Below are 19,397 nucleotides of genomic sequence, written 5' to 3'. Positions count from 1 at the left end.
CACCTTTCATTCGATAAATGGGATGTGAAAGTGTCATTGAAAATAAAGTTGTCTTTCCTGATCCTCAAAATGAGTAAAAATTGTAAGAACAGAGGTTGTATATTCAACAATTTTTCTATTTCTTTTCTCATCTGTGCCTAATTCTATCAGCCTAAATTTGTATTTGTTTTGGTTTCTAAACATTTCTCTCTTTTTTATATATATAAAATAACCCACAGTCATTTGTAAGGTCCCTGATTTCTACTAATTTTGTTTATTAACTTCAGAACCCACTTGTGCCCCAGAGAGCCAAACTCAGCTCAGAAAAGATGTTCTAAACCTGATGATCCTTAACTGAAACATTCTTAACATTGTCATCATTGGATGAAAATTAATGATTCGGTCAACCTTAATGGAAGGATCCAAAAGGAGGCAGTATTAAAAATTCCTTATCTTCCTTTCTCAAGGTTTTCAAAGCTCATCCACACCTAAAAGGGCCGATCATGGAATGGACAGGCAATCAAGTAATAAAGAGGTGGTACCTCTACTTAGTAAGAGAAAGGCTTTGAAGTAAAGAAACTGCTGGACAAAGGGTGTTTATGTCTGAAAACAAAACATAAGCCCTGCAGGGAAAAAATTAATAAAATAAAATAAAATTAAATTAAATTAAATTAAAACCCCACACATTTTCATGGCCTTTCTCCCACTCTGTTTCCTCAAGTGGAGAACTGCTTTTGGGCTTTATATCATTCCGGTGGGAAGAAAAGACAGTATTTATCCTCGATACAATTAGAAAGACTACAAAAAAGCATGTGTTTTACTTCTCACCCAATAAAATGCTGAGATTTGGGACACATTTTGGCAACAAAATGTCAAACATCAGGATGAAACATTCAGAAGGAACTTCTGGATAGACAGAAACAGGAGTAATCATGTTTATAAAAAACTTATGCACAAAAATTGTCGAAGACCAAGCCAAGAAGGAATTATACTGAATAAGCCACAGCCAGTGTTACCTAATCAGGAAGGCTGATAACTCAAAACATGCAGGACAGCTGACTACCAATAAATAAAGTGAGAAAAGTTTACCAGTCAGGTGGTGGGGGTGGAGGTGCAACTTGTCCTTTTAGTCTGTAGTATTCCTCAACTCTTTGGTTGATATGAGAAAGGTCATAATGTATGTTAACTTTCCTCTGCAAGTTGTCAAGCTGATCATAGTAATGACTATAACGGCCACGTACTCTAATACTCTCTGGTCTTTCTGCCATCTTAAGTCTGGAGATCTGTGGCTGAAAAGATAAAAAAGGATGTTAATTTACCTGCTTTCATTTGTATCAGTACAATTTTGAATTAACTTGCTGTCCTTAACCCCAGCTTGAGTTGCATGGTAATAAAGGCTGTCTAAAGTACAGTTAGTGGAAGTTTTCCAAATTCTTTCACATGCATTGCAGAAACTTTCTAACTTCTCAGGGTATATGTAATCTTACCATTGTCTTTTCTTTTTCCCCAGTTCCATCAGCTCCTGTCAGGAAGCAGCAGCCCAAATTGTGCGAGTCAGTCACCATGGGGCATTGTACCCTGTAGTGTCGTTGCCCTGAAGTCACTCAATTTTCTGAAGCCTGAAGCACTGAATTAATTCCAGAAGAATTTTATTTTGACATGTGAGAGCAAGGGGAATCTGGGATGCAGTTTTGGACAGTATACACGTTGACTGCTGCTTTCAGGGGAGCACTGTGCTACTTCATGTCATCATCTCTGATTCTGTGCCTGTGGGAGCTTGCCTTTCATTTCTCAAAGTCCTCACTGTGATGAAACATCCCTGTATTTCTACTTTGTGACAAGACTGTCTTTTCCATTTCTCATAAGAACAATGGAGAGAAGGCAATCACCTTAACTGCCACTGCATGATATAAAAGAAGTGTGGTAGGACATTCACAAACTTTTCCATAGTGGGAGACTAAAACCACTATATGTTGTGTAAGAAAAATGGTGAATTTTGCTTATTTTCCTACATCAATGAAAAAGGATCTAAGTATCCCTTCCCTAGCTGGTAAATACATTAACTATTCATCTCTGTTTTCCCTCTTAGAAACACTGAAAATAGGTTCATCTACCTACCGTATAGTCCAGATCACAGTATAAATCCATATCTGTGTAAGAATTTTCCACTGGGATAATGTTCCCAAGGAAGAGGTAACTACAAAAAGTATTTGTCTTGTCCCTTATTGAAATACCTTTTACAGTATGGTATCCAGAAGTATGGCAATCCCAAGCAATAGGGAGAACAAACCAGGCCATCTAAATAAATGTAAGAGGATTGAGAACTGTGACCAGTGAAGCACACGCTCTGGTGACACAGGCCATGGAAAAGGCTGAGGCAATTAATTCCTTCTCCACCTCAGCATTTACTAGCAAGGCCAGTCTTTGGGAATCCCAGCCCCCCTGACTCAGGGGGAAAGTCTGGAGCAAGGAAGATGCATCTTTGGTAGAAATTCGTCAGGTTAGAGAATACATAAGCAGACTGGACAAACCTAAGTTCATGGGCCCTGATGGGATGCACCCCTGAGTGCTGAGGGAGCTGGCAGATGTCATCGTGAAGCCACTCTCCGTTATCTTTGATTGATCATGGTGATTGGGAGAGCTGCCTGAGGACTGAAGGAGAGCAAATGTCACTTGTATCTTCAAAAAGGGCAGGAAAGAGGATCCAGGGGACTACAGGCTGGTCAGCCTCCCCTTAATGCCTAGCAAGGTGATGGAACCACTAATCCTGGAAACTACTTCCAAGCACATAAAGGACAAGAAGGTGATCACGAGTAATCAGCACGGATTCACCAAGGGGAAATAATGCTCAACCAACTGGTAACCTTCTACGATGGACTGACTGGCTTGATAGACAAAGGGAGAGCAGAGCATATTATCTGTCTTGACTTCAGTGAGGCTTTTGACACTGTCTTCCCTAAGATCCTCACAGAGAAGCTGATGAAGTCTGGGCTGAATCAGCAGACAGTGGACTGAAAACTGGTTGAATGGCTGGACACAGAGGGTGGTGATCCTAGTACAAAGTCTAGTTGGAGGCCAGTGACAAGCTGTGCAGCCCAGGAATCAGTAGTGGGTCCAGTCCTGTTTAACATCATTAATAATCTGGATGATGGGGTAGAATGTACCCTCCACAACTCTGCTGACAACACCAAACCAGGAGGAGTGGCTGATAGGCCAGGGGGTTGGGCTGCCATCCAGAGGGACCACAACAGGCTGAAGAAATGGGCTGACAGGGACATCATGAAGTTCAACATAGGGAAATGCAAAGACCTGCATCTGGGAAGGAATAATCACTTGCACCAGTACGTGCTGGGGGCCAACTGACTGAAAAGTAGCTTTGCAGAAAATGACCTGGGAGTCCTGGTGGACAACAAGCTGAACATAAGAGAACAACATACTCTTGTGGCAAAGAAGGTGAATGGTATCCTGGGCTGCATTAGACAAAGTATTGCCAGCAGGTCAAAGGAGGTCATCCTTCCCCTCTGCTCAGCACTGGTGGCCTCACCTGGAGTCCTGGGTGCAGTTCTGAGCTCCTCAGTACAAAAGAAACATGAACATAGTGGAGAGTGCCCAACAAAAGGCCATTGAGATGATGAAGGGACTGAAGCATCTCTCCTATGAGGAAAGGCTGAGAGAGCTGGGACTGTTCAGCCTAGAGAAGGCCTGGAGGGATCTTACTAATGTATATACATACCTAAAAGGAAAGTGCAAAGAGGACTGAGCCAGACTCTTTTCAGTGGTGCCCAGTGACAAGACCAGAGGTAGCAGGCACAAACTGAAACAGAGGAGGCTCCCTCTGAACATCAGGAAACACTTTTTTTTTACTGCGAGCATGACTGAACACTGTAGCAGGTTGCCCAGAAAGACTGTGGAGTGTCCCTTCTTGGAGATATTCAAAAGCCAACTGGTGATGGTCCTGGGCAAACAGCTCTAGGTGGCCCTGCTTGAACAGGGGAATTGGACCAGATAACCTCCAGAGGTCCCTTCCAACCTCAGCCATACTGTGATTCTATGAATCCTGAAGCAATGCAAAGTATGACACTATGCAAGTATCCCTGCCACTCTGCAAACTTGTTGCTTCATTTGGATGCTGAAAGAATGTGCGAACTTTCCCAGTGTTAGTATGAGAGCATGTCTCACAGATCAAAACACTGTGAACAAAATTTTGCCTTTGACCACAGCAGTGCACAGTGAAAGGAAACTTAACATTCCTAACTTAATCCATCTCTGGATTTGCACTGGATATGCATAAATGTAACTATGAGAAAAACTATTTCCTGTATTTTGCACAGGGCTAGTATTATCCATAGGCAGTGTGATTCCTTGAGGGCTGCAGTCCTGGGAACTCCACAATTCTCCACCATCAGTTAATCCACTCTAACTGCACTGTGCAGTTACTACTGTTTTAATAATACCTGAGGTAAGTGCAGTGGGTGTCAGTTGTTTTGAATGGACTCTCAGAAGATTTGAGGTAAGAGCATGAGTGTATTTGCTTCTATAGCAAAAATGCAAACAGAGAGGTTATTTGCCTTTGTGCAAATGTAAATGCAAAGCACGCCTGACTCCTTTTGTTACAAAGGACCATACTGAAGCAGCCTAAATTTGGTGTTTCCCACTAAGGCTTTCTAAAACAGCTCTTCTGAGGCTTCAGAAGTGTTTAACTGTGTCTACTGACTTAGTGTAGGCATTAAGCTGAATTTTATACATCTTAATGAGGACTTTTAAAGGGTCTTTTCTAGGACCAGGAATTTGCCTTCCGAAGGTGATTAAATATTACAAGAATATGGATGCACAGTACCTGAAAAATAGGTTGTTGCCCTCTTGAAGGAGGTTTCCATTCATTTCTTTGAAATAATTCCTGTTTCTTCACAGGCATCACCACTTCAGATTCTGGAGAAGCTTGGTCTTGGACTCCCCTTTTTTGAAGTTTATGCACTTTTTAACAATAAAAAGTTAAAAGGTTACCTTCTCTGCTCTCTATGTGATTAATGGCCATATAGTTGCACACTTAATGCTGACAGGCTGGGCTAACACTACTTACATCCTTTCATCATCACCATCATCATCATCATACTGCACACGTCCTAGGCATTCTGCCTTTCGTTCTAAGAATGAGATGCTTTTGAAAGCACTATGATTTGTCACACTCATGTAAAGTGGACCTTCATTGATTACTTTTGAAAAAAGGTACATCAAATAAAAAGGAGACCTCTATAAACTAGGACACTGATCTGATGCTATTACCAAGAACAGAAAATAGGAGCTCTGATTCTTAGGTTCAGATTTCACTGGAGGCCACGTGCCTACCTGCTTAGGCCTTCCCTTTCTAAACCTAGCCCTTGATATTCTACAAATTGTTAGACAATCTTCAAGTACTTGTGAAATTTGGAAAGAAGGTCTCAAAAGTGAAAAATTTACCTTATCAGTTCCCGATGTATAAGAAAATAAAAGTACACACCACTCCTGTTTGGCCAGTCAGAATTTTGCTAACACCTTAGCTGCAATAATGAAAAGTAGCATCTTTGATAGAATTAAGCCTAAGCAAGTTTGAAATCTTTTCTGAGCAATGACTGTGTGAGTATCACATCTGGGAGATAAAATACATGAAAATTATGAGTATATGACCACAGATACTTTTTAAAATGCCTAAGTGACTCAGGTGTTCAGGTGCCTTTGTCCTCATTGTGGAAGACCTGAAGGCAGATATATCTAATTGAAAGTAATTTCCAAAATCACATGGGTTCCCACATTACTGAAGAACTTTTTCAGGGAGGGAAGGGAGGGGGATGGAAACATCCATAGTTCAGTTAAGTAGCTACATAGGTTTATTTTCACAAGTCTCTTTAAACTGCTTTAATACTCCAAAGATAAATGTGAGGAATAATTACGATACACTGAAGAACACAGAATGAGGTTGTGTATGGTTATGCTGACAGAAACATGCCAGATGTTCAGCAGTTCATAGAGATACCATTTAGTCTCATTCATATTTTCTAAGAATGAGCACACATAATCTGATCTGTCAATGAGCACTAAATCCAAATAGAGTTCACTGTCTCTCACAATTTAATCTAATTTATATTTTGTAAAATATATTTTTACAATTTTGTAAAATACCATGGAGCACAATTTGAAAGACTTTTGCATTTTTGCATATCGTAGTTTGGCAAAATGAAGAAAGGATGTTTTTCATGTGATGGACCTAAACTGCAACTAGACCAAAGCCTTTCAATTTTGTAAATTCTGTTCTTAAAAGAATGAAGGCTCATGTTTCAGCACTTTCCTATGGCAGCTTTTCCAGCTGACCGTTCCTAATGACCTGGTCTTAGAGTTGTCTTTTCGTGAACAGGACAGCAATGCCCTGTTTGGGGTGAATGTTTCTGCTGTTGCAGTTCTCTCCTCCTTTTAACTTTGTGTAAAACTCTTGTATGTGCAATAAAGACTGCTGGAGAAGGTTATAGCCATCACATATATCATAACTAACAAATGTCAGTGTAGAACTAATGTTAAATAATATTATTATCATTACCTTGTATCAGGTTGTGTCCAGGCTGTGATGCTGAAGGACTTTTTTTATGTATCACAGTGTGATAGAGTTCTTCCTGTGTTATTCATAAGAAAAAAGGCATCTGATAGAACTGTAAACAGTCCTATCTACTAACCAGTTCTATCTATTATCTACTAAAACACTACTTTGATACATATTTTTCTCTTAGCAAGCAGCAGTACAAGGCACTTACCTCAGGTGGCAAATACCTGAGAACAAGCTTCTGCAAGAAGGGCTTCCTTAGAACAGAGTTGATAGATGGTCGATCTCTTGGAGATATTTTAAACAACTGAGAAATTAATATCCTCAGGTCATATGAATAGTTGGGAGACACTGGGTGAAAATGTCCTCTGCAGATCTTGAGCACCAGTTGGTGCAAACTATTGCCTTCAAACTTAACCAATAAAAACAGTAAAAAGAGCACAGTAAGTACCGCTGGTAGGAAACGATGGACCAGACACTCCAACTTGGAAAAAAAGCTGCTTGCTGACAGAAGGCCTGTGCTATGCAATCTCTCCACAAACCCTTTCTTGCTATCCATAGTTGTTCTGGGGAAAATTAATATAACCAAACTCTGACTATACTTTCTGATTACATTCTACTTGTTTCGGTTGCACGACTCAGAAGGTCCAATAGCTTTAGTACCTGGATGAGTTTTACTCACACTCTGCTGTCATACAGATGCATTTTTTCCAGGATGAAACATGACGTATTTTGCCAAAAGCTGTTCACCAGAGGCCTGCATACATACTATCTTCACAGTGTTCACCCTCAAAACCTCACTGCAAACAACTTAGCCTCTGCATTCTGTGTTCTCTTAGGAACTAAGGTATAATCTGATTTCTAATGACTGATGCCACTCAGAAAACTCAGCCCTCTCAGTCCCCTTAATAGGTCAGCATTTATATAGTTTCTAGGGCCTTAGGCAGGCAAAACTAATTTTGAAAGCAACTTCTAAAATCACCATTTTATTTCCTTGACTATTTTGAAGGTGTTGTAAACAAATTTTGCCTTAACTTCACTTGCAGTTCCTGTCTACAGGAGCATCTAGACCTCGCCTTCAAATTTAAAACCAGGCAGCAGTACTGAATAAAACAGCAAATGTTCATAAGAAGTAATGTTAATGTTTTCTCACTCTGTGAAATCTGGAATACTCCTCGGCAGTATCCTCTTGCTCTCAGCTCAGCACAGTTCCTCTTCCTATCAGTGCTGCTTTGGCTTCTCCAGAAGCCAAGCCCAGCAAAATGTCAACTTCTGCTGGGCCCAGGAATCTGATCCTATTCCCATTGCTGGGCTTAGTCTCTGCTGTGTTCCCTTCTCCACAAAATACTCCCAGGCTGAGGATTAGCAGAGGCTCAGATAAGGCTGAGGACAACACAGCTTCCTGAAGATGCTCTCTCAGTTATTTTCTGACATGAATATGCTTCCAAACAAAAGGAAACCTTTAGGAAAATGCTTCTGGGAACTCAAACTGCTTCCTGGGGAAATGTGGGTTTCAAACTTTTTAGTAAGCATAGATTGGTAGTTTCAAATAGAAATTAGTAAAATTATATGCTTAAAGCCTAATCTTGGAGCGTGGCTTTAATTCTTTCCACTGTTCATCTGACTTTTGAAAAAGTTTAGTACTTATTAAAGAGTAAATGTATGTTTGATATATGTATGCATACACATAAAGTTGTAGAAATACAACAGAATACAATGTATATTAGTATGCAAAAAACAGACAATACAAAAAACACTGGCAGTCATTCTTTAATATCAATTAATAAACCGAACATAATTCTAGCAGCTGTTTGAGTACTATTATTACTATAGTTTTTCCAGGCTGCCCACCATCTTTTTTAATAATATGACATTGATCTGATTCTGTTACACAATACTTACAGGATGCTTTAGTGCACATAGCTCATAAAGCACACAGCCAAGAGACCAAATATCTCTGTGAATAAAAAGTAATTAAAAGTTTCAGGGAAAATACTATAATAATTTTGTACATGTTATCAGTACTTCTTCTCTGCTCTCAAATTCATTGACATTATTCTATCACAGACTAATACTGGTGCAACTATTAATTTTTTTTTAAGATGCACTGAAAAGAACTACCTGATGCTTCTTTTCAGTTGTGGTACCAATGTTTCTATGACACCTAACTAGGTACTATCATTATCATTGGAAAAGGCACCAGACATAAAGAACGCCTGCTTAATGTTCCTAGAAAGATAAATAGCAAAGCTGTCTCTGGCTGACTTGATAGTTAAGGAGACAAGAAGGAAGCAAACCTTTGTAAAAAGCACCTTAGAGCTGGGATGCTAGGCTGGGCTCCAGAACACTCTGTGTTGATCCAATCCCCCACATAGACAAGGGAGTCTAGCCCATTCAGCTCCTGACTTTTCAGTGGTCCTCATCTAGTATTTTGTGTTAAACCTGAGTGAGCCTTCACAATTCTCAGACTCATTTGTCTTTCCTGCAGGTGGCTACTGCCAAGTTTCAGAATTATCAATCTAGCAGCATTCACTTTAGTATATTTTTATAAACCACAGATGAGCATATCAAAAAATTCACAAACTTGGAACTGAAAAGATCCATATTTGCACTGGTTATTACATGCTGGAAACAGGGAGAAACTTAGTATTTGACGGAGAACTGGACAAAGCAAAAGAAAAAAAATCTACTTTACATTTCATGCCACTACTAACAAGGAGTGTTAAAAGAGAATGAGATTACACTTTAAGTTTAAAGTGGAAGTACATGCCCTCATGCACAAGCATATGAAGGAAAGACAGAGACTTACGTTTTATTGTTATACGGTCGATTTTCACAAATCTCAGGTGACAGATAATAGGGGGTCCCTACACAGGTATGGGCAAACTCCATAGTGCTAATGAAACACAATGAACAAAAAAGCTTACACACTGAAAAAGTTTCCAAGCAATTGAACTAGAGGCATTTCTGACCCAGGCAGAGTAATAGTTCCCTAATTGAATAACAGCCCTTAGTTGAATAACATCTTAATGGAACACCCCAAGAAAAACCGAGGTACTTCCCAGTTCTGTGTAAAAATGACCAACTATTTTAATAGTGGGGAGTGTTTGCACGTCAACAGAGAGCACACAAATTCTCTCTTCCCCAGTTTTCACCAGCATTGTAGTCACCATTTTCAAGGAATGGTTATCATTAACACAGAATCCCCAAAAATGTCAAACACACGGCAAAATATCAGGAGTCTCCGACATAATAATTTAAGCAAGAATACAGGAGATGGTAGTCAGTTATGCGAGCCAGGAACAGTGGAAGGAGGAAATGCTGTCCAGAAATCAAAGCACGAGTGAGTGAATTTTAGTTCTCTCTTTGCTGCTGATTTGTGAAGATGTAGCCAAATAGCACCAGTTGGATTCATTTCACTTGCTTTTAGGTTATCTACTCTATGGATGTCACTAAGAGTCCCTCGGAAGTCAGTGGAGAGAAAAAGATGCTCACAGAGTGTGATTCCTCTCACACTAGGCTATTAATAGATGTCAATAAAGGTTGTGAGTTACACTCTTTATAGAATACATGAATACTGAGTGCCTGAGGTGTCACAGATATCTAACTGCAAGTGAAAGTATTAGACGCTATTTTGCAGTCTAAAGTGGAGAATGGAGATGAAAATGCCTCTGTGCACCCCAGGGGAGGAGGAAAACAGAGACTGAGAAACTTAACTCACTTTTATATGAGAAGAAGTACTACCAAGTTCAAATTATTTTGTTGTATAGGCCTATTAAATACTCTTTAAAATGTCTGCACCTCGACATTCAGATTCTGAAGTCTACTTCCTATCTGCTATGTATTATTCTGCTGTGTAGGAGCAATGCTTAAAGCAATTATCTCCAGAATATTTCTGAAGGTAGGCATTTCCTGTGTAGTAGTTTACATGTGGAGAGCTGAGGCACTGACAGTAGGTCTGTGCTTCACAAAGAAACACACCACAAAGGTACAAGGCAGAGACTGCAGCTGGAACAAGGATGTGGCAGAGCCCTGAAGATAAGCAGGTTGGATCAATATACTCCAAACATGCTAATCCAATACAGTCCAAGTCTCAGCAGGACTTCCTAGCTCTGATGCACCACTGAACTGGCCCAAATCCAAGGCCAATCTGATGGCGCCTTGACAGAAATTACATGGGCTGTATGCCTACGTGAAGAATGCATAAAGCTACCTAATACACGTACACGGTTAAGTACATCTGAAGAAAATGAGCAAATTGACTATGTCGGTTAAAGTTATCTGTTCTCTTTACTGTTGCTGTGCAGACAGTAATGTGGTCAAATTTACACTGATTTAATTTAGGGACAGGAAAAGTTTTAAGAACTGAGTTGCAGCAGCTGGAGTACCAAGCAACTGAGAAGAACTGATGCTAGAGGGACAATCTACAAAATGATCAACAGATGAAATTACCTTTCCACACAATACTTAATTAATATGTGGAACTTCTTTGCCACAATATCCTGCCAAAGTCAAAGACAATCAAGAGGCTCAAAAAGAGATCAAATTCAAGTATTGTCATGGTATCAGCATGCCTCCTGACATTTTTTAGCCATGCCAAAAAGCTCTACACAATGCCTGGCCATTATGCAGGATAGGCTAACCTTGTCCCCAAAGTCAAGAAGATAAGGCCACCCTATTTGGAAAAGCAGAGTTTAGCTGTAGAGATGCAAGCTATGCCATTTACTCTCAGGGCCAGACAGTGGGTTCTAGACCTTTTTAAAAATAATAAGTAGGCATAGTCTGGGAGGACATACAAAGAAAAGAAATAGTCTGTACACACTCTTCCCTTTATAACTCTTTCTTCAGTTTTTGACGCTCTTCACTTTCTTCTTTGTAACGCACCAGAAGTGATTATCAATAGGTGCAAGAGCACAAGCTCTGGCTCCAGATTCTCTTTATGTTAGTTCCACAGAGGACAGGGAAAGACTGAGTTTTCCCCACCCTATGTCCTATACATAACAGACGTCCAGTGACTAGGGTAGATATATATGTGGTTTCATGCAGAATGGCATGCTTGAGGATAACAAAAAAAAAATGTAGTGTCCGATCCTTTGTATTCCAGACCTCTTGAGCAAGCACAATCCACAAACAATTTGCACATTCAAGTTGCATTCTGAACAGTCAGAAACAGTTGCAGTTGGTGTAGGTCACAAACTAATTAAAAAGCTGCTTACCTGTTCAACTGTCTTGCTATTCCAAAGTCCCCGAGCTTTGCTACCTTTTCATTATTGCTAAGAAAAATGTTCTGCAAATAAAAATGAAACAGGGATGCAAAAATGAAACATGGTAGAGCTTTTAAACTGTATTTTTACAAGATAAAATCAGTCCCTCTCCAACACTGGTTTTACTACCTGTGCTTTTACATCTCTGTGTAAAATCTTCTTGTCATGAATATGTTTCAGGCCCAGTGAGATCTGCACAAACCAACTCAGAATCTGCAGTGAAAGATAAAGGGAACAGACATCTATAAATTTGTGTGGCTCTAATGTCCAATGGGGCATCTTACTGAAATATATAAAAGAAAGACAACAATAAAATGCAAAATACATGGAGTGTATGCAACATAAAACAGTAAGAAATAATATTTTTAAAATTAACGCCATAAACTTTTCCTTTCATTTTTTAGTACTATCACAAAACTAAATAGAAACAGATACCTGCTCCATTTTCCTTAACCCCATCAAGTTTTAACTGACCATGATAGGTCAAGTCCTTGAAAAAGGACTGAAGAATCACATCAAAGGATGGTAAGAATACTAGACCTTTATTTGGAAATGAGTGAGTTCAAATAACAACTAAGAGAGAATTTGGAAGCAGTGTCTTAATCCTCAGTGGCGAAAGTCATATCACTCAATTATTATATTTGTAGTCTTACCGAACACGGTCCAGAAACAAAACAGAAACAAAGGCTGACGGACTGAAATGTGGTGACAGAAGAGATCTATGAAGGAACTTGCTTAATAAGTGAGCACACAGGTTTATCCTTTATCCTTGATCCAACATATATTTAACTTCAAATATACATGTGTTTTATTTAATGAGTGGCTGCGGACTTATTCAGAAACAGAAGTACAATGTACTTATATGCTTCTTTACTTAGGAAAATTGATGGTCATGAAAAACTTTTATTAGAGTAACAATCTTCTACCTTCTATTTAGTAATGCTTCAAATTAGCAGCTGATCTCCTGAACAGGCCTGCTGCCACAAATGACACTTTCATAGGCATACATTTTAAAAAATAAAGATATTTTAACGACATTATGTAAAACTGGGCAAGTGTTCTGTATGCATTGGTTCTCTCTTTCGTGTTTTCATCATCTGTGGTTTTGTCTTTATTTCCTCTCATGTTGTCTCTACCTCTAGTATGACTCCCCATAGGATCTCAAAATTCATTATTATTTAACCAGTAATTCACTTCCAACTGACTTTTACACTGAGTTCCTTTTTTACGACTAAAGCAAAAAGAAAAGCCAAAATACTTTTCCTTTTTTCCACTTCTATGCTTTACAGTACAGTTCCACTAACAGGCTGGATACTATCAATCTAGTTTCTAGACAAATTTTCATTGTACCTGCAAAAGTGGAAGACAATGCATGATTAAATAACATTAGAGTTCAGTATGCTAAGTCCACTATGCAAGAGAAACATTCCTTCAGAAAGCTAAGAGTAAAAAAAAAGAAGGAATAAGTAAGGAAGAGTGGAAAATTCTATTTCTGTGAATTGCAATACCTATAACACTCAGTTATTTACAAAACAAAATACATGTGAACATGCCCTAAAAACAGTCAGAATTTGGGCTTGTTTCTCTGTGCTGGTTTAATGATTTAAATGGCATCAGAGAAGTCCTGACCCAAATGAAGCAAATGGGAGACTTACCGTAGCCTTCAGTATAAAGCAGGATATGCCATGATGCACGTATCTTAAACAAATGAATAACTCACACATAATACATCTCCCTCTAATTCTAAAACATAATTTAAAAGAAAGTCTTTATAGCTTAGTAGGTATACTACTAATACAAAGTGCATCCACAATGAAAGGAGCAAAGTGAGGAGGGGGAATAAAAATGGCATAAAAATACTGCTAATGACTTAATTTAGGATCTTAAAGCAGTGTAAAAAGCAAACTCTAAACTCCCATTAAAATCACCAAAGTTTCTTCAAATTATTTTAACAGGTCAGAAAAGAAACAGTAGCTTCTACTGGATAACTCAAACCATGTGTTTTAGAGTATGTCCTTTCCTCTAAAGACAACTTCTTTCACCTGGTCCTCATCAAACAGGACTCCATGCTGCATATTTATCCGCTTCATTAAATCTCCACCATCACAGTACTCCATCACAATATATAGCTTGTTCTTTTCTGAAATGGAAGGCATAATTTTTCCTTTATTCTTTTATTAGTCACTAAGATAGCAATAAATTCTTTTTTTAATTTTGTATGGTCCTTCTTTTAAAACTGACAAGTTAATTGTCTACCTGTTCCATTTCAAATAGTAACAGTGAAAAAATGGTGAAACCTGATGCAAAACTAAGATGTGAAAATATATTTAAGTGAAGATTCACTAAAATATTAAATACACAAGAAAACACTCAAGAGACTACACTGAAAGACAGACGTTCTTACAGGTAATGCTTTGCAGAATGCTTCATATTTTGGATTGATCTTCAATAATAACTAAGTATACAGTTAGGCTTAGGAAAAAAATTAAAAGTAGACCGTGTCCAACAGTAGAAATGACCAGCACACCATACTTAATACAGAAACTCAGCCTATTCTTACCTGTCTGGTAAGACTACCAGATCTATGTGTACCTTAAAACATTTACAGTCCTGATTATAGAAAACAATTTAAACACAAGCTGTAACTGTAGCGTTCATTACATAAGGCATTGCTTATGACAGATCTCAGCAGGAAAAATAAATACGGGGAATTAGCTTTTACGGAGAAGAGACTTCCTTCTACTTCATTCAGCCCTGAAGAATTCTGTATATTGAGTGATACCTCAAAACATAGCTCAAAACAAAAGGCCAACAGGACCTATTTCTTGCTATATTCAAAAGCTCTCTTCTTCTATTGAAACCCCTAGAAAAGTCCCATTAAACTCCGGACTCTTACTGAATATCAAGACTTAAGTTCAAATTAAGCAACGCAGACACCCCAGGATTGTGTCACAATCCCTTAGGTCCCATCCACGCACATGAAGAGGGCAACTGATGACTGAATTTGATACCTCGTGTCATTTTTAGGAGGTAGGACCTGTCGCCACCATTGATGAAGGTGCTGGCAACAGGCTTAAGGCTGGGCAATATTAACAAGCTAGTTTTTGCTCCCTCCCACTGCTATAATCACAAATAAACCAAAAATGTTAAAAGTAAACCTTGCAAAGAAGCATAGAAGGTTACGATATTTGCATGCTTCATCTTGGCCAGAAGAATGACTTCTTTCTGAGAGGCTTCTTTTTCTTCCGCAGGCATCTACAAAGAATTAAGAAACTATATGCTAGCAATGACATATTTATGTCTTTTCAAAACTAGTTACATCGTTAACAAATCCTTCCCGCAAATACAAAATGACTGTGTATCAAGGATATAAAGAAATATTATATGATGTATACATCATGTAAGGTATCAATCTGTAGTGTATGCTGGAAAATATACAGGAACATTACTGAACTCAAAGCAAATTACAACATTTTACAAACAAGCAAATGTACACCTTTAAACTTTTTACACAAATGCTACTGCTAAGCTAGATGATGAATAGTGTTCAACTCTAAAGTTAAACTTCCCTTTAGTATTTGAAGAATAAAGGTCTAGATGATTCTGTATTCTTAATATGGTTGATCTCAAAAGAAAAAAGTAAAAAAAAGTCCTTTTGTTTCACTGGTGCTATGAGTTCTTGCAACATTTCAGGCAAACTTGATAAAATGCAAAACTTCTATTTGGGTCATTGTGATCACACTTTCATCGAGATTACTTCTTAAAAATACATGTCTCTGAGTACCCATGCATCAAAATGTCCTCTTGTATTTATAAACAATTTATTACCCTCATTCTTAAGAAATAATTCTGAAAAATAATCCTCAAAGATTCAAAATTTGGAAAGTGAATGAAACAGACACTACCATCTTAGGATTTCAAAGAGATAATTTTCGGCAGCCAGCTCCTGATTTTTGACCAAGTGGGAAACCACAATAACATTTTATTGTCTTCCATTTTTCTATTTTGCATACATCAAAATGTAAAATTAGAAATGCATGGTTTTTATTGGTCAGGAACACAGATATAAACTATTTTTTTATTTAGCTGTCACTACTAGCATGTCAGTTTTTCTGGGTTTGAATCTGGAACTTATACAACTCTTTCAAGAACTGATATATATTCATTCTTCTATTATAACTCTCTAATATATGATCAGTTAAATACTGTGACCCAGAACAGCAAAAGACTTGTCAAAAGTATGTATGCACTCACTGAACTTGACTGTTGAAACCCTGTATTTAAATCATAGGGAGTTTAATTGACTGTCTTTCTGGAACTCAATAAAGCAGTGGCATTTCTCCAAAAGTGGAGCTAGTCACCTGAACCTGCCTCTGCAGTCTACAGAAAGAAAGAGAGCGCTTTTATGGCCCAATTCAGTTCATTCTAACATAGAATTCTAAACCACACATGATCAACAGCATCCTAAAAATACGTATGTGGGAATATAATGGAGGATTGCCTAGGAGGATTGTAAACACAGTCAAGCGACTTGCAGCTGGAGTGCAGAAAAACGCATCTATCATACCAATTGTCATTCAGCCTTGTGTGCTTGACAAGTAGAACCTCTGTGTTTCGATATCACAAACCTGTGATTGAGTGGCACCTCATCAAATATGTGTGAGATTCCTGCCCTGCCGTGGAGGAGACCAAATTACAGTGGAAAACTGTGCCTGCGTGAATCCCTGAAATATAGGTGAAAACAGCAGGTTCAGGGACCCTCTAGCACGGAGCAAGCTCTGCAGTGCCCATGTCCCCGCTTGTGCGCCTCTGCACAGCTGCTGCTTCAGGGATCCCTCAGGTTTACAAGATAACAAAAATAACTTTACACTTTGTATTTCATCTGTGGTTTGGGGGTTGGCCCTGCGTCCTGCATGTGCCAGCTCACACGTTTCTCCTGTTCTCTAAAGAAAGTCTAACAAAGCAGCTCAGATACTGACAGCCAGAAAACTGACATTTAAACTAATCAAACTAACACAAATGAGAATTAGAAAGACTCCATTGTGAATTACGTCTGAAAATATTGGTGTGGAAAAAAAATGAAATAAAAAAGTTTAGAGAAACAAAACTGTGATTTGTTATTTCAGTGGCAATAGTTTCATTGTAGTTGAATCACCTATTATAAAACTTGAGGTAGGCAGTGTCACATGTTGTATTATAGGTAGAGAGAAGTTTTGAAAAGAACAAAAATGCAGTAAAAAGGAAACTATATCAAAACACCTATTTCATCTGTGCTTGTAAAATCACTAAATTAGCAAACTTTGTAAAGTTTAACTCTATATAATGATGACAGATCTACAAAGGAGATAAAACCTACCCAAATTCATACCCTAGGTAAGTGCAATTAGCACAATCAGGTGAATAGCTACCACTATTATCCAGCTTTTGTTGTTTTACCTTAGTTAAATTGATCTCTTTGATAACACACTGCTCATTATCCACTTTTCCTTTTGCCAAGAATATTTTGCCAAATGATCCTTCTCCAATTTTTTTAATGATTTCATATTTATCCATGATGTCTTCGTCTCAAAGCAGTGTCTAAAATGAAAAGGTCCCCAAATTAGTATTGGATGTAGTCAGCGCCGTAACATCGGAGTTTGTAGTAGAAACCAAATACAACATGACTACTAGTCATTTTATCACACTTTTATTACTGCTGATGATGGTTCCTCAAAATATAATCTCCTGGAAGTCTGCAAATTATTGTGGATCTGAACGTTCCATAAGCAGCAGTTTTATGAGTGTCTCATAAAGAAAAGCTTGAAGCTTAGTGCTAAAACACCCTGAAGTTATAACATGAGAAGGCAGTAGAAAGTACCATGTAAGATTATACTATGATTTTGGAAAGTCTGACTCATAAAAGGTGTACAGATGAAGTTCTTAGGGACATGCTTTAGTGCTAGATTTATGTTATGGTTGGACTCGATGATCTCGATGGTCTCTTCCAACCAAAATGATTCTATTCTATGATTATTTTCTGAAGTTAACAACACTGCAGACTTGCTCTTTTAAGGTAAAAAATAAAATTATAATTATTTCATATTGATTTATTAAAACTAATGTGATCCAATGTTGGCAGCAAAAAGCTCCCTAATTCTTCAGGAGACCGCAGCCAAGTGCAGTTGGGCACTGCAGTCACCTGGAAACCTCTGGCAGAAAAGGTAATGTAACCTTACACAGCTAAATATGAGCAAACTCTTAAAACTGTTCTTATTCGTTGGCCTGAGTGTTAACAAGAGACATTTGCTAAGACAACAGATATTCCCCGTCAGGAGGGACAGACAAGCTCTGTCAGAGACAACCCCAGGAGCCTGTACGGGCTCCACGACTGGCAGTTTCTGAGGAAGGTTCGAATCATAGAACGTCCTGAGTTGGAAGACCCACAAGGATCATCGAGTGCCTGCACAGGACAACCCCACAGTTCACACCATGTGCCTCAGGGCGTTGACCAGTCTCTTCTTGAACACTGCCAGGTTCGACAGTGCTAGCAGGCTGACCCTCGGGCATTTGTGATTCGGGTGTTCGGGTCAAATCCAGCTCCTGTTCCCGGTCACTGGTGAGAAGCTGCCGCTCGGGACGTGCCCGGTCTCATGCCCAGACGGGCCCCTCACACAGCGGCTCCGGGACGGGGCCGCGCTGCCTGCCAGGGCCCGGCCGCCTCGCCCCCCGCCTGCCCTCGGCCTGTGAGACGCACGGGCCTCACCCCGCAGGGCTTCGCCTCGGCGGCGGCTGAGTGGGAGCGGGCGGCGGAGAGGCGGAGGCGGCCGGGCCAGCCCTCGAGCAGGGCGCTGGGGCCAGACCGCCTCGCAGCAGGGTCCACGGAAAGCCACGGGTGGCGGGGGCTGGGAGGGGGTACGGGGAGGGGAATCCGGCGGGAACCGCTGTGCCGCCGCGCTGGGATCGCTCTCCGCCGCCCTTCCCGCCCCGGCTGTGGTGCCGTCGCCATGGCGACGGGGCGAGACAGCCGGGCAGCCGTGGCCGGGGCCTCCCTCCCTTACGGCCCGGTTCAGCTTGGCCAGACCCAGCCCTACCCGGACCGCCGCCGGGGGACGCGGTACCTGCGAGCGCCCAGCCGGCTCCGCAGCCCCACGGCCAGGAGGAGGAGGTGCCCGCCACGGCCTCCGCGCCTCCCGGCGGAGCTGTGGCGTTTGAGGCGGGGCGGCGGCAGCGCCCGCAGCCCGGCCAGGGGCGGTGGCCCGGCCCTCGGCCCCGCCCGCAGGGGCACGATCCTCGTTTCCCTCAGGGAAACCGCATCTGCCTCCGCGACCGAGCGGCGCTTGCCTTGGGTGGTTCTAGGAGGCAGGCGGCCCGAAAGAAAATCTCCGCTGCATCTAGTTCTTGAATCCCTGGCAGAGCCTCGCATACCAGCCTCTGTGCAAGGCGGGAGAGACGGTATTACATGGCTCCGTGTCAAATCTACAAGTTTCCTAAGTTTTTTATGTGTTACTATCCAATATTATCATATGGACACAGTCTGGAACACCCTCGCAAGGAGAATGCTGCTGAGGGTGTTCCTCCACTCCCCTGCCGTGCTTCTCATGTAAAAT

At 40.2% G+C, this 19,397-nt stretch overlaps 1 protein-coding gene across 3 annotated transcripts in view; it reads right to left on the bottom strand.

Annotated features, from left to right (window-relative positions):
* The window catches only part of NEK5 (NIMA related kinase 5), a 28,627-nt gene extending 9,579 nt beyond the window's left edge, over positions 1 to 19,048 (bottom strand). For 2 of the 3 annotated variants that reach the window (XM_065052689.1, XM_065052679.1), the window contains exons 1-12: positions 18,909 to 19,048; positions 17,248 to 17,388; positions 14,970 to 15,066; positions 13,854 to 13,951; positions 11,941 to 12,024; positions 11,764 to 11,834; positions 9,357 to 9,443; positions 8,450 to 8,504; positions 6,759 to 6,959; positions 6,548 to 6,620; positions 4,817 to 4,953; positions 1,069 to 1,268 (exon numbers count right to left, since the gene is read on the bottom strand). In XM_065052689.1, coding sequence (XP_064908761.1) covers positions 1,069 to 1,268; positions 4,817 to 4,953; positions 6,548 to 6,620; positions 6,759 to 6,959; positions 8,450 to 8,504; positions 9,357 to 9,443; positions 11,764 to 11,834; positions 11,941 to 12,024; positions 13,854 to 13,951; positions 14,970 to 15,066; positions 17,248 to 17,364 — 1,220 coding nt within the window. In that variant the 5' untranslated portion in view covers positions 17,365 to 17,388; positions 18,909 to 19,048. Of the gene's footprint in view, positions 1 to 1,068; positions 1,269 to 4,816; positions 4,954 to 6,547; positions 6,621 to 6,758; positions 6,960 to 8,449; positions 8,505 to 9,356; positions 9,444 to 11,763; positions 11,835 to 11,940; positions 12,025 to 13,853; positions 13,952 to 14,969; positions 15,067 to 17,247; positions 17,391 to 18,908 lie in introns of those variants that run through there. The other variant, XM_065052700.1, reaches the window with a different exon arrangement.
* Between the last annotated feature and the right edge of the window lie 349 nt (positions 19,049 to 19,397).

This window comes from Columba livia, chromosome 1 (assembly GCF_036013475.1).
Source record: "Columba livia isolate bColLiv1 breed racing homer chromosome 1, bColLiv1.pat.W.v2, whole genome shotgun sequence".
Lineage (NCBI taxonomy): Eukaryota > Metazoa > Chordata > Aves > Columbiformes > Columbidae > Columba > Columba livia.
Note: the sequence above shows the minus strand (reverse complement) of the source record. Positions and strands in the feature narration are given on the sequence as shown.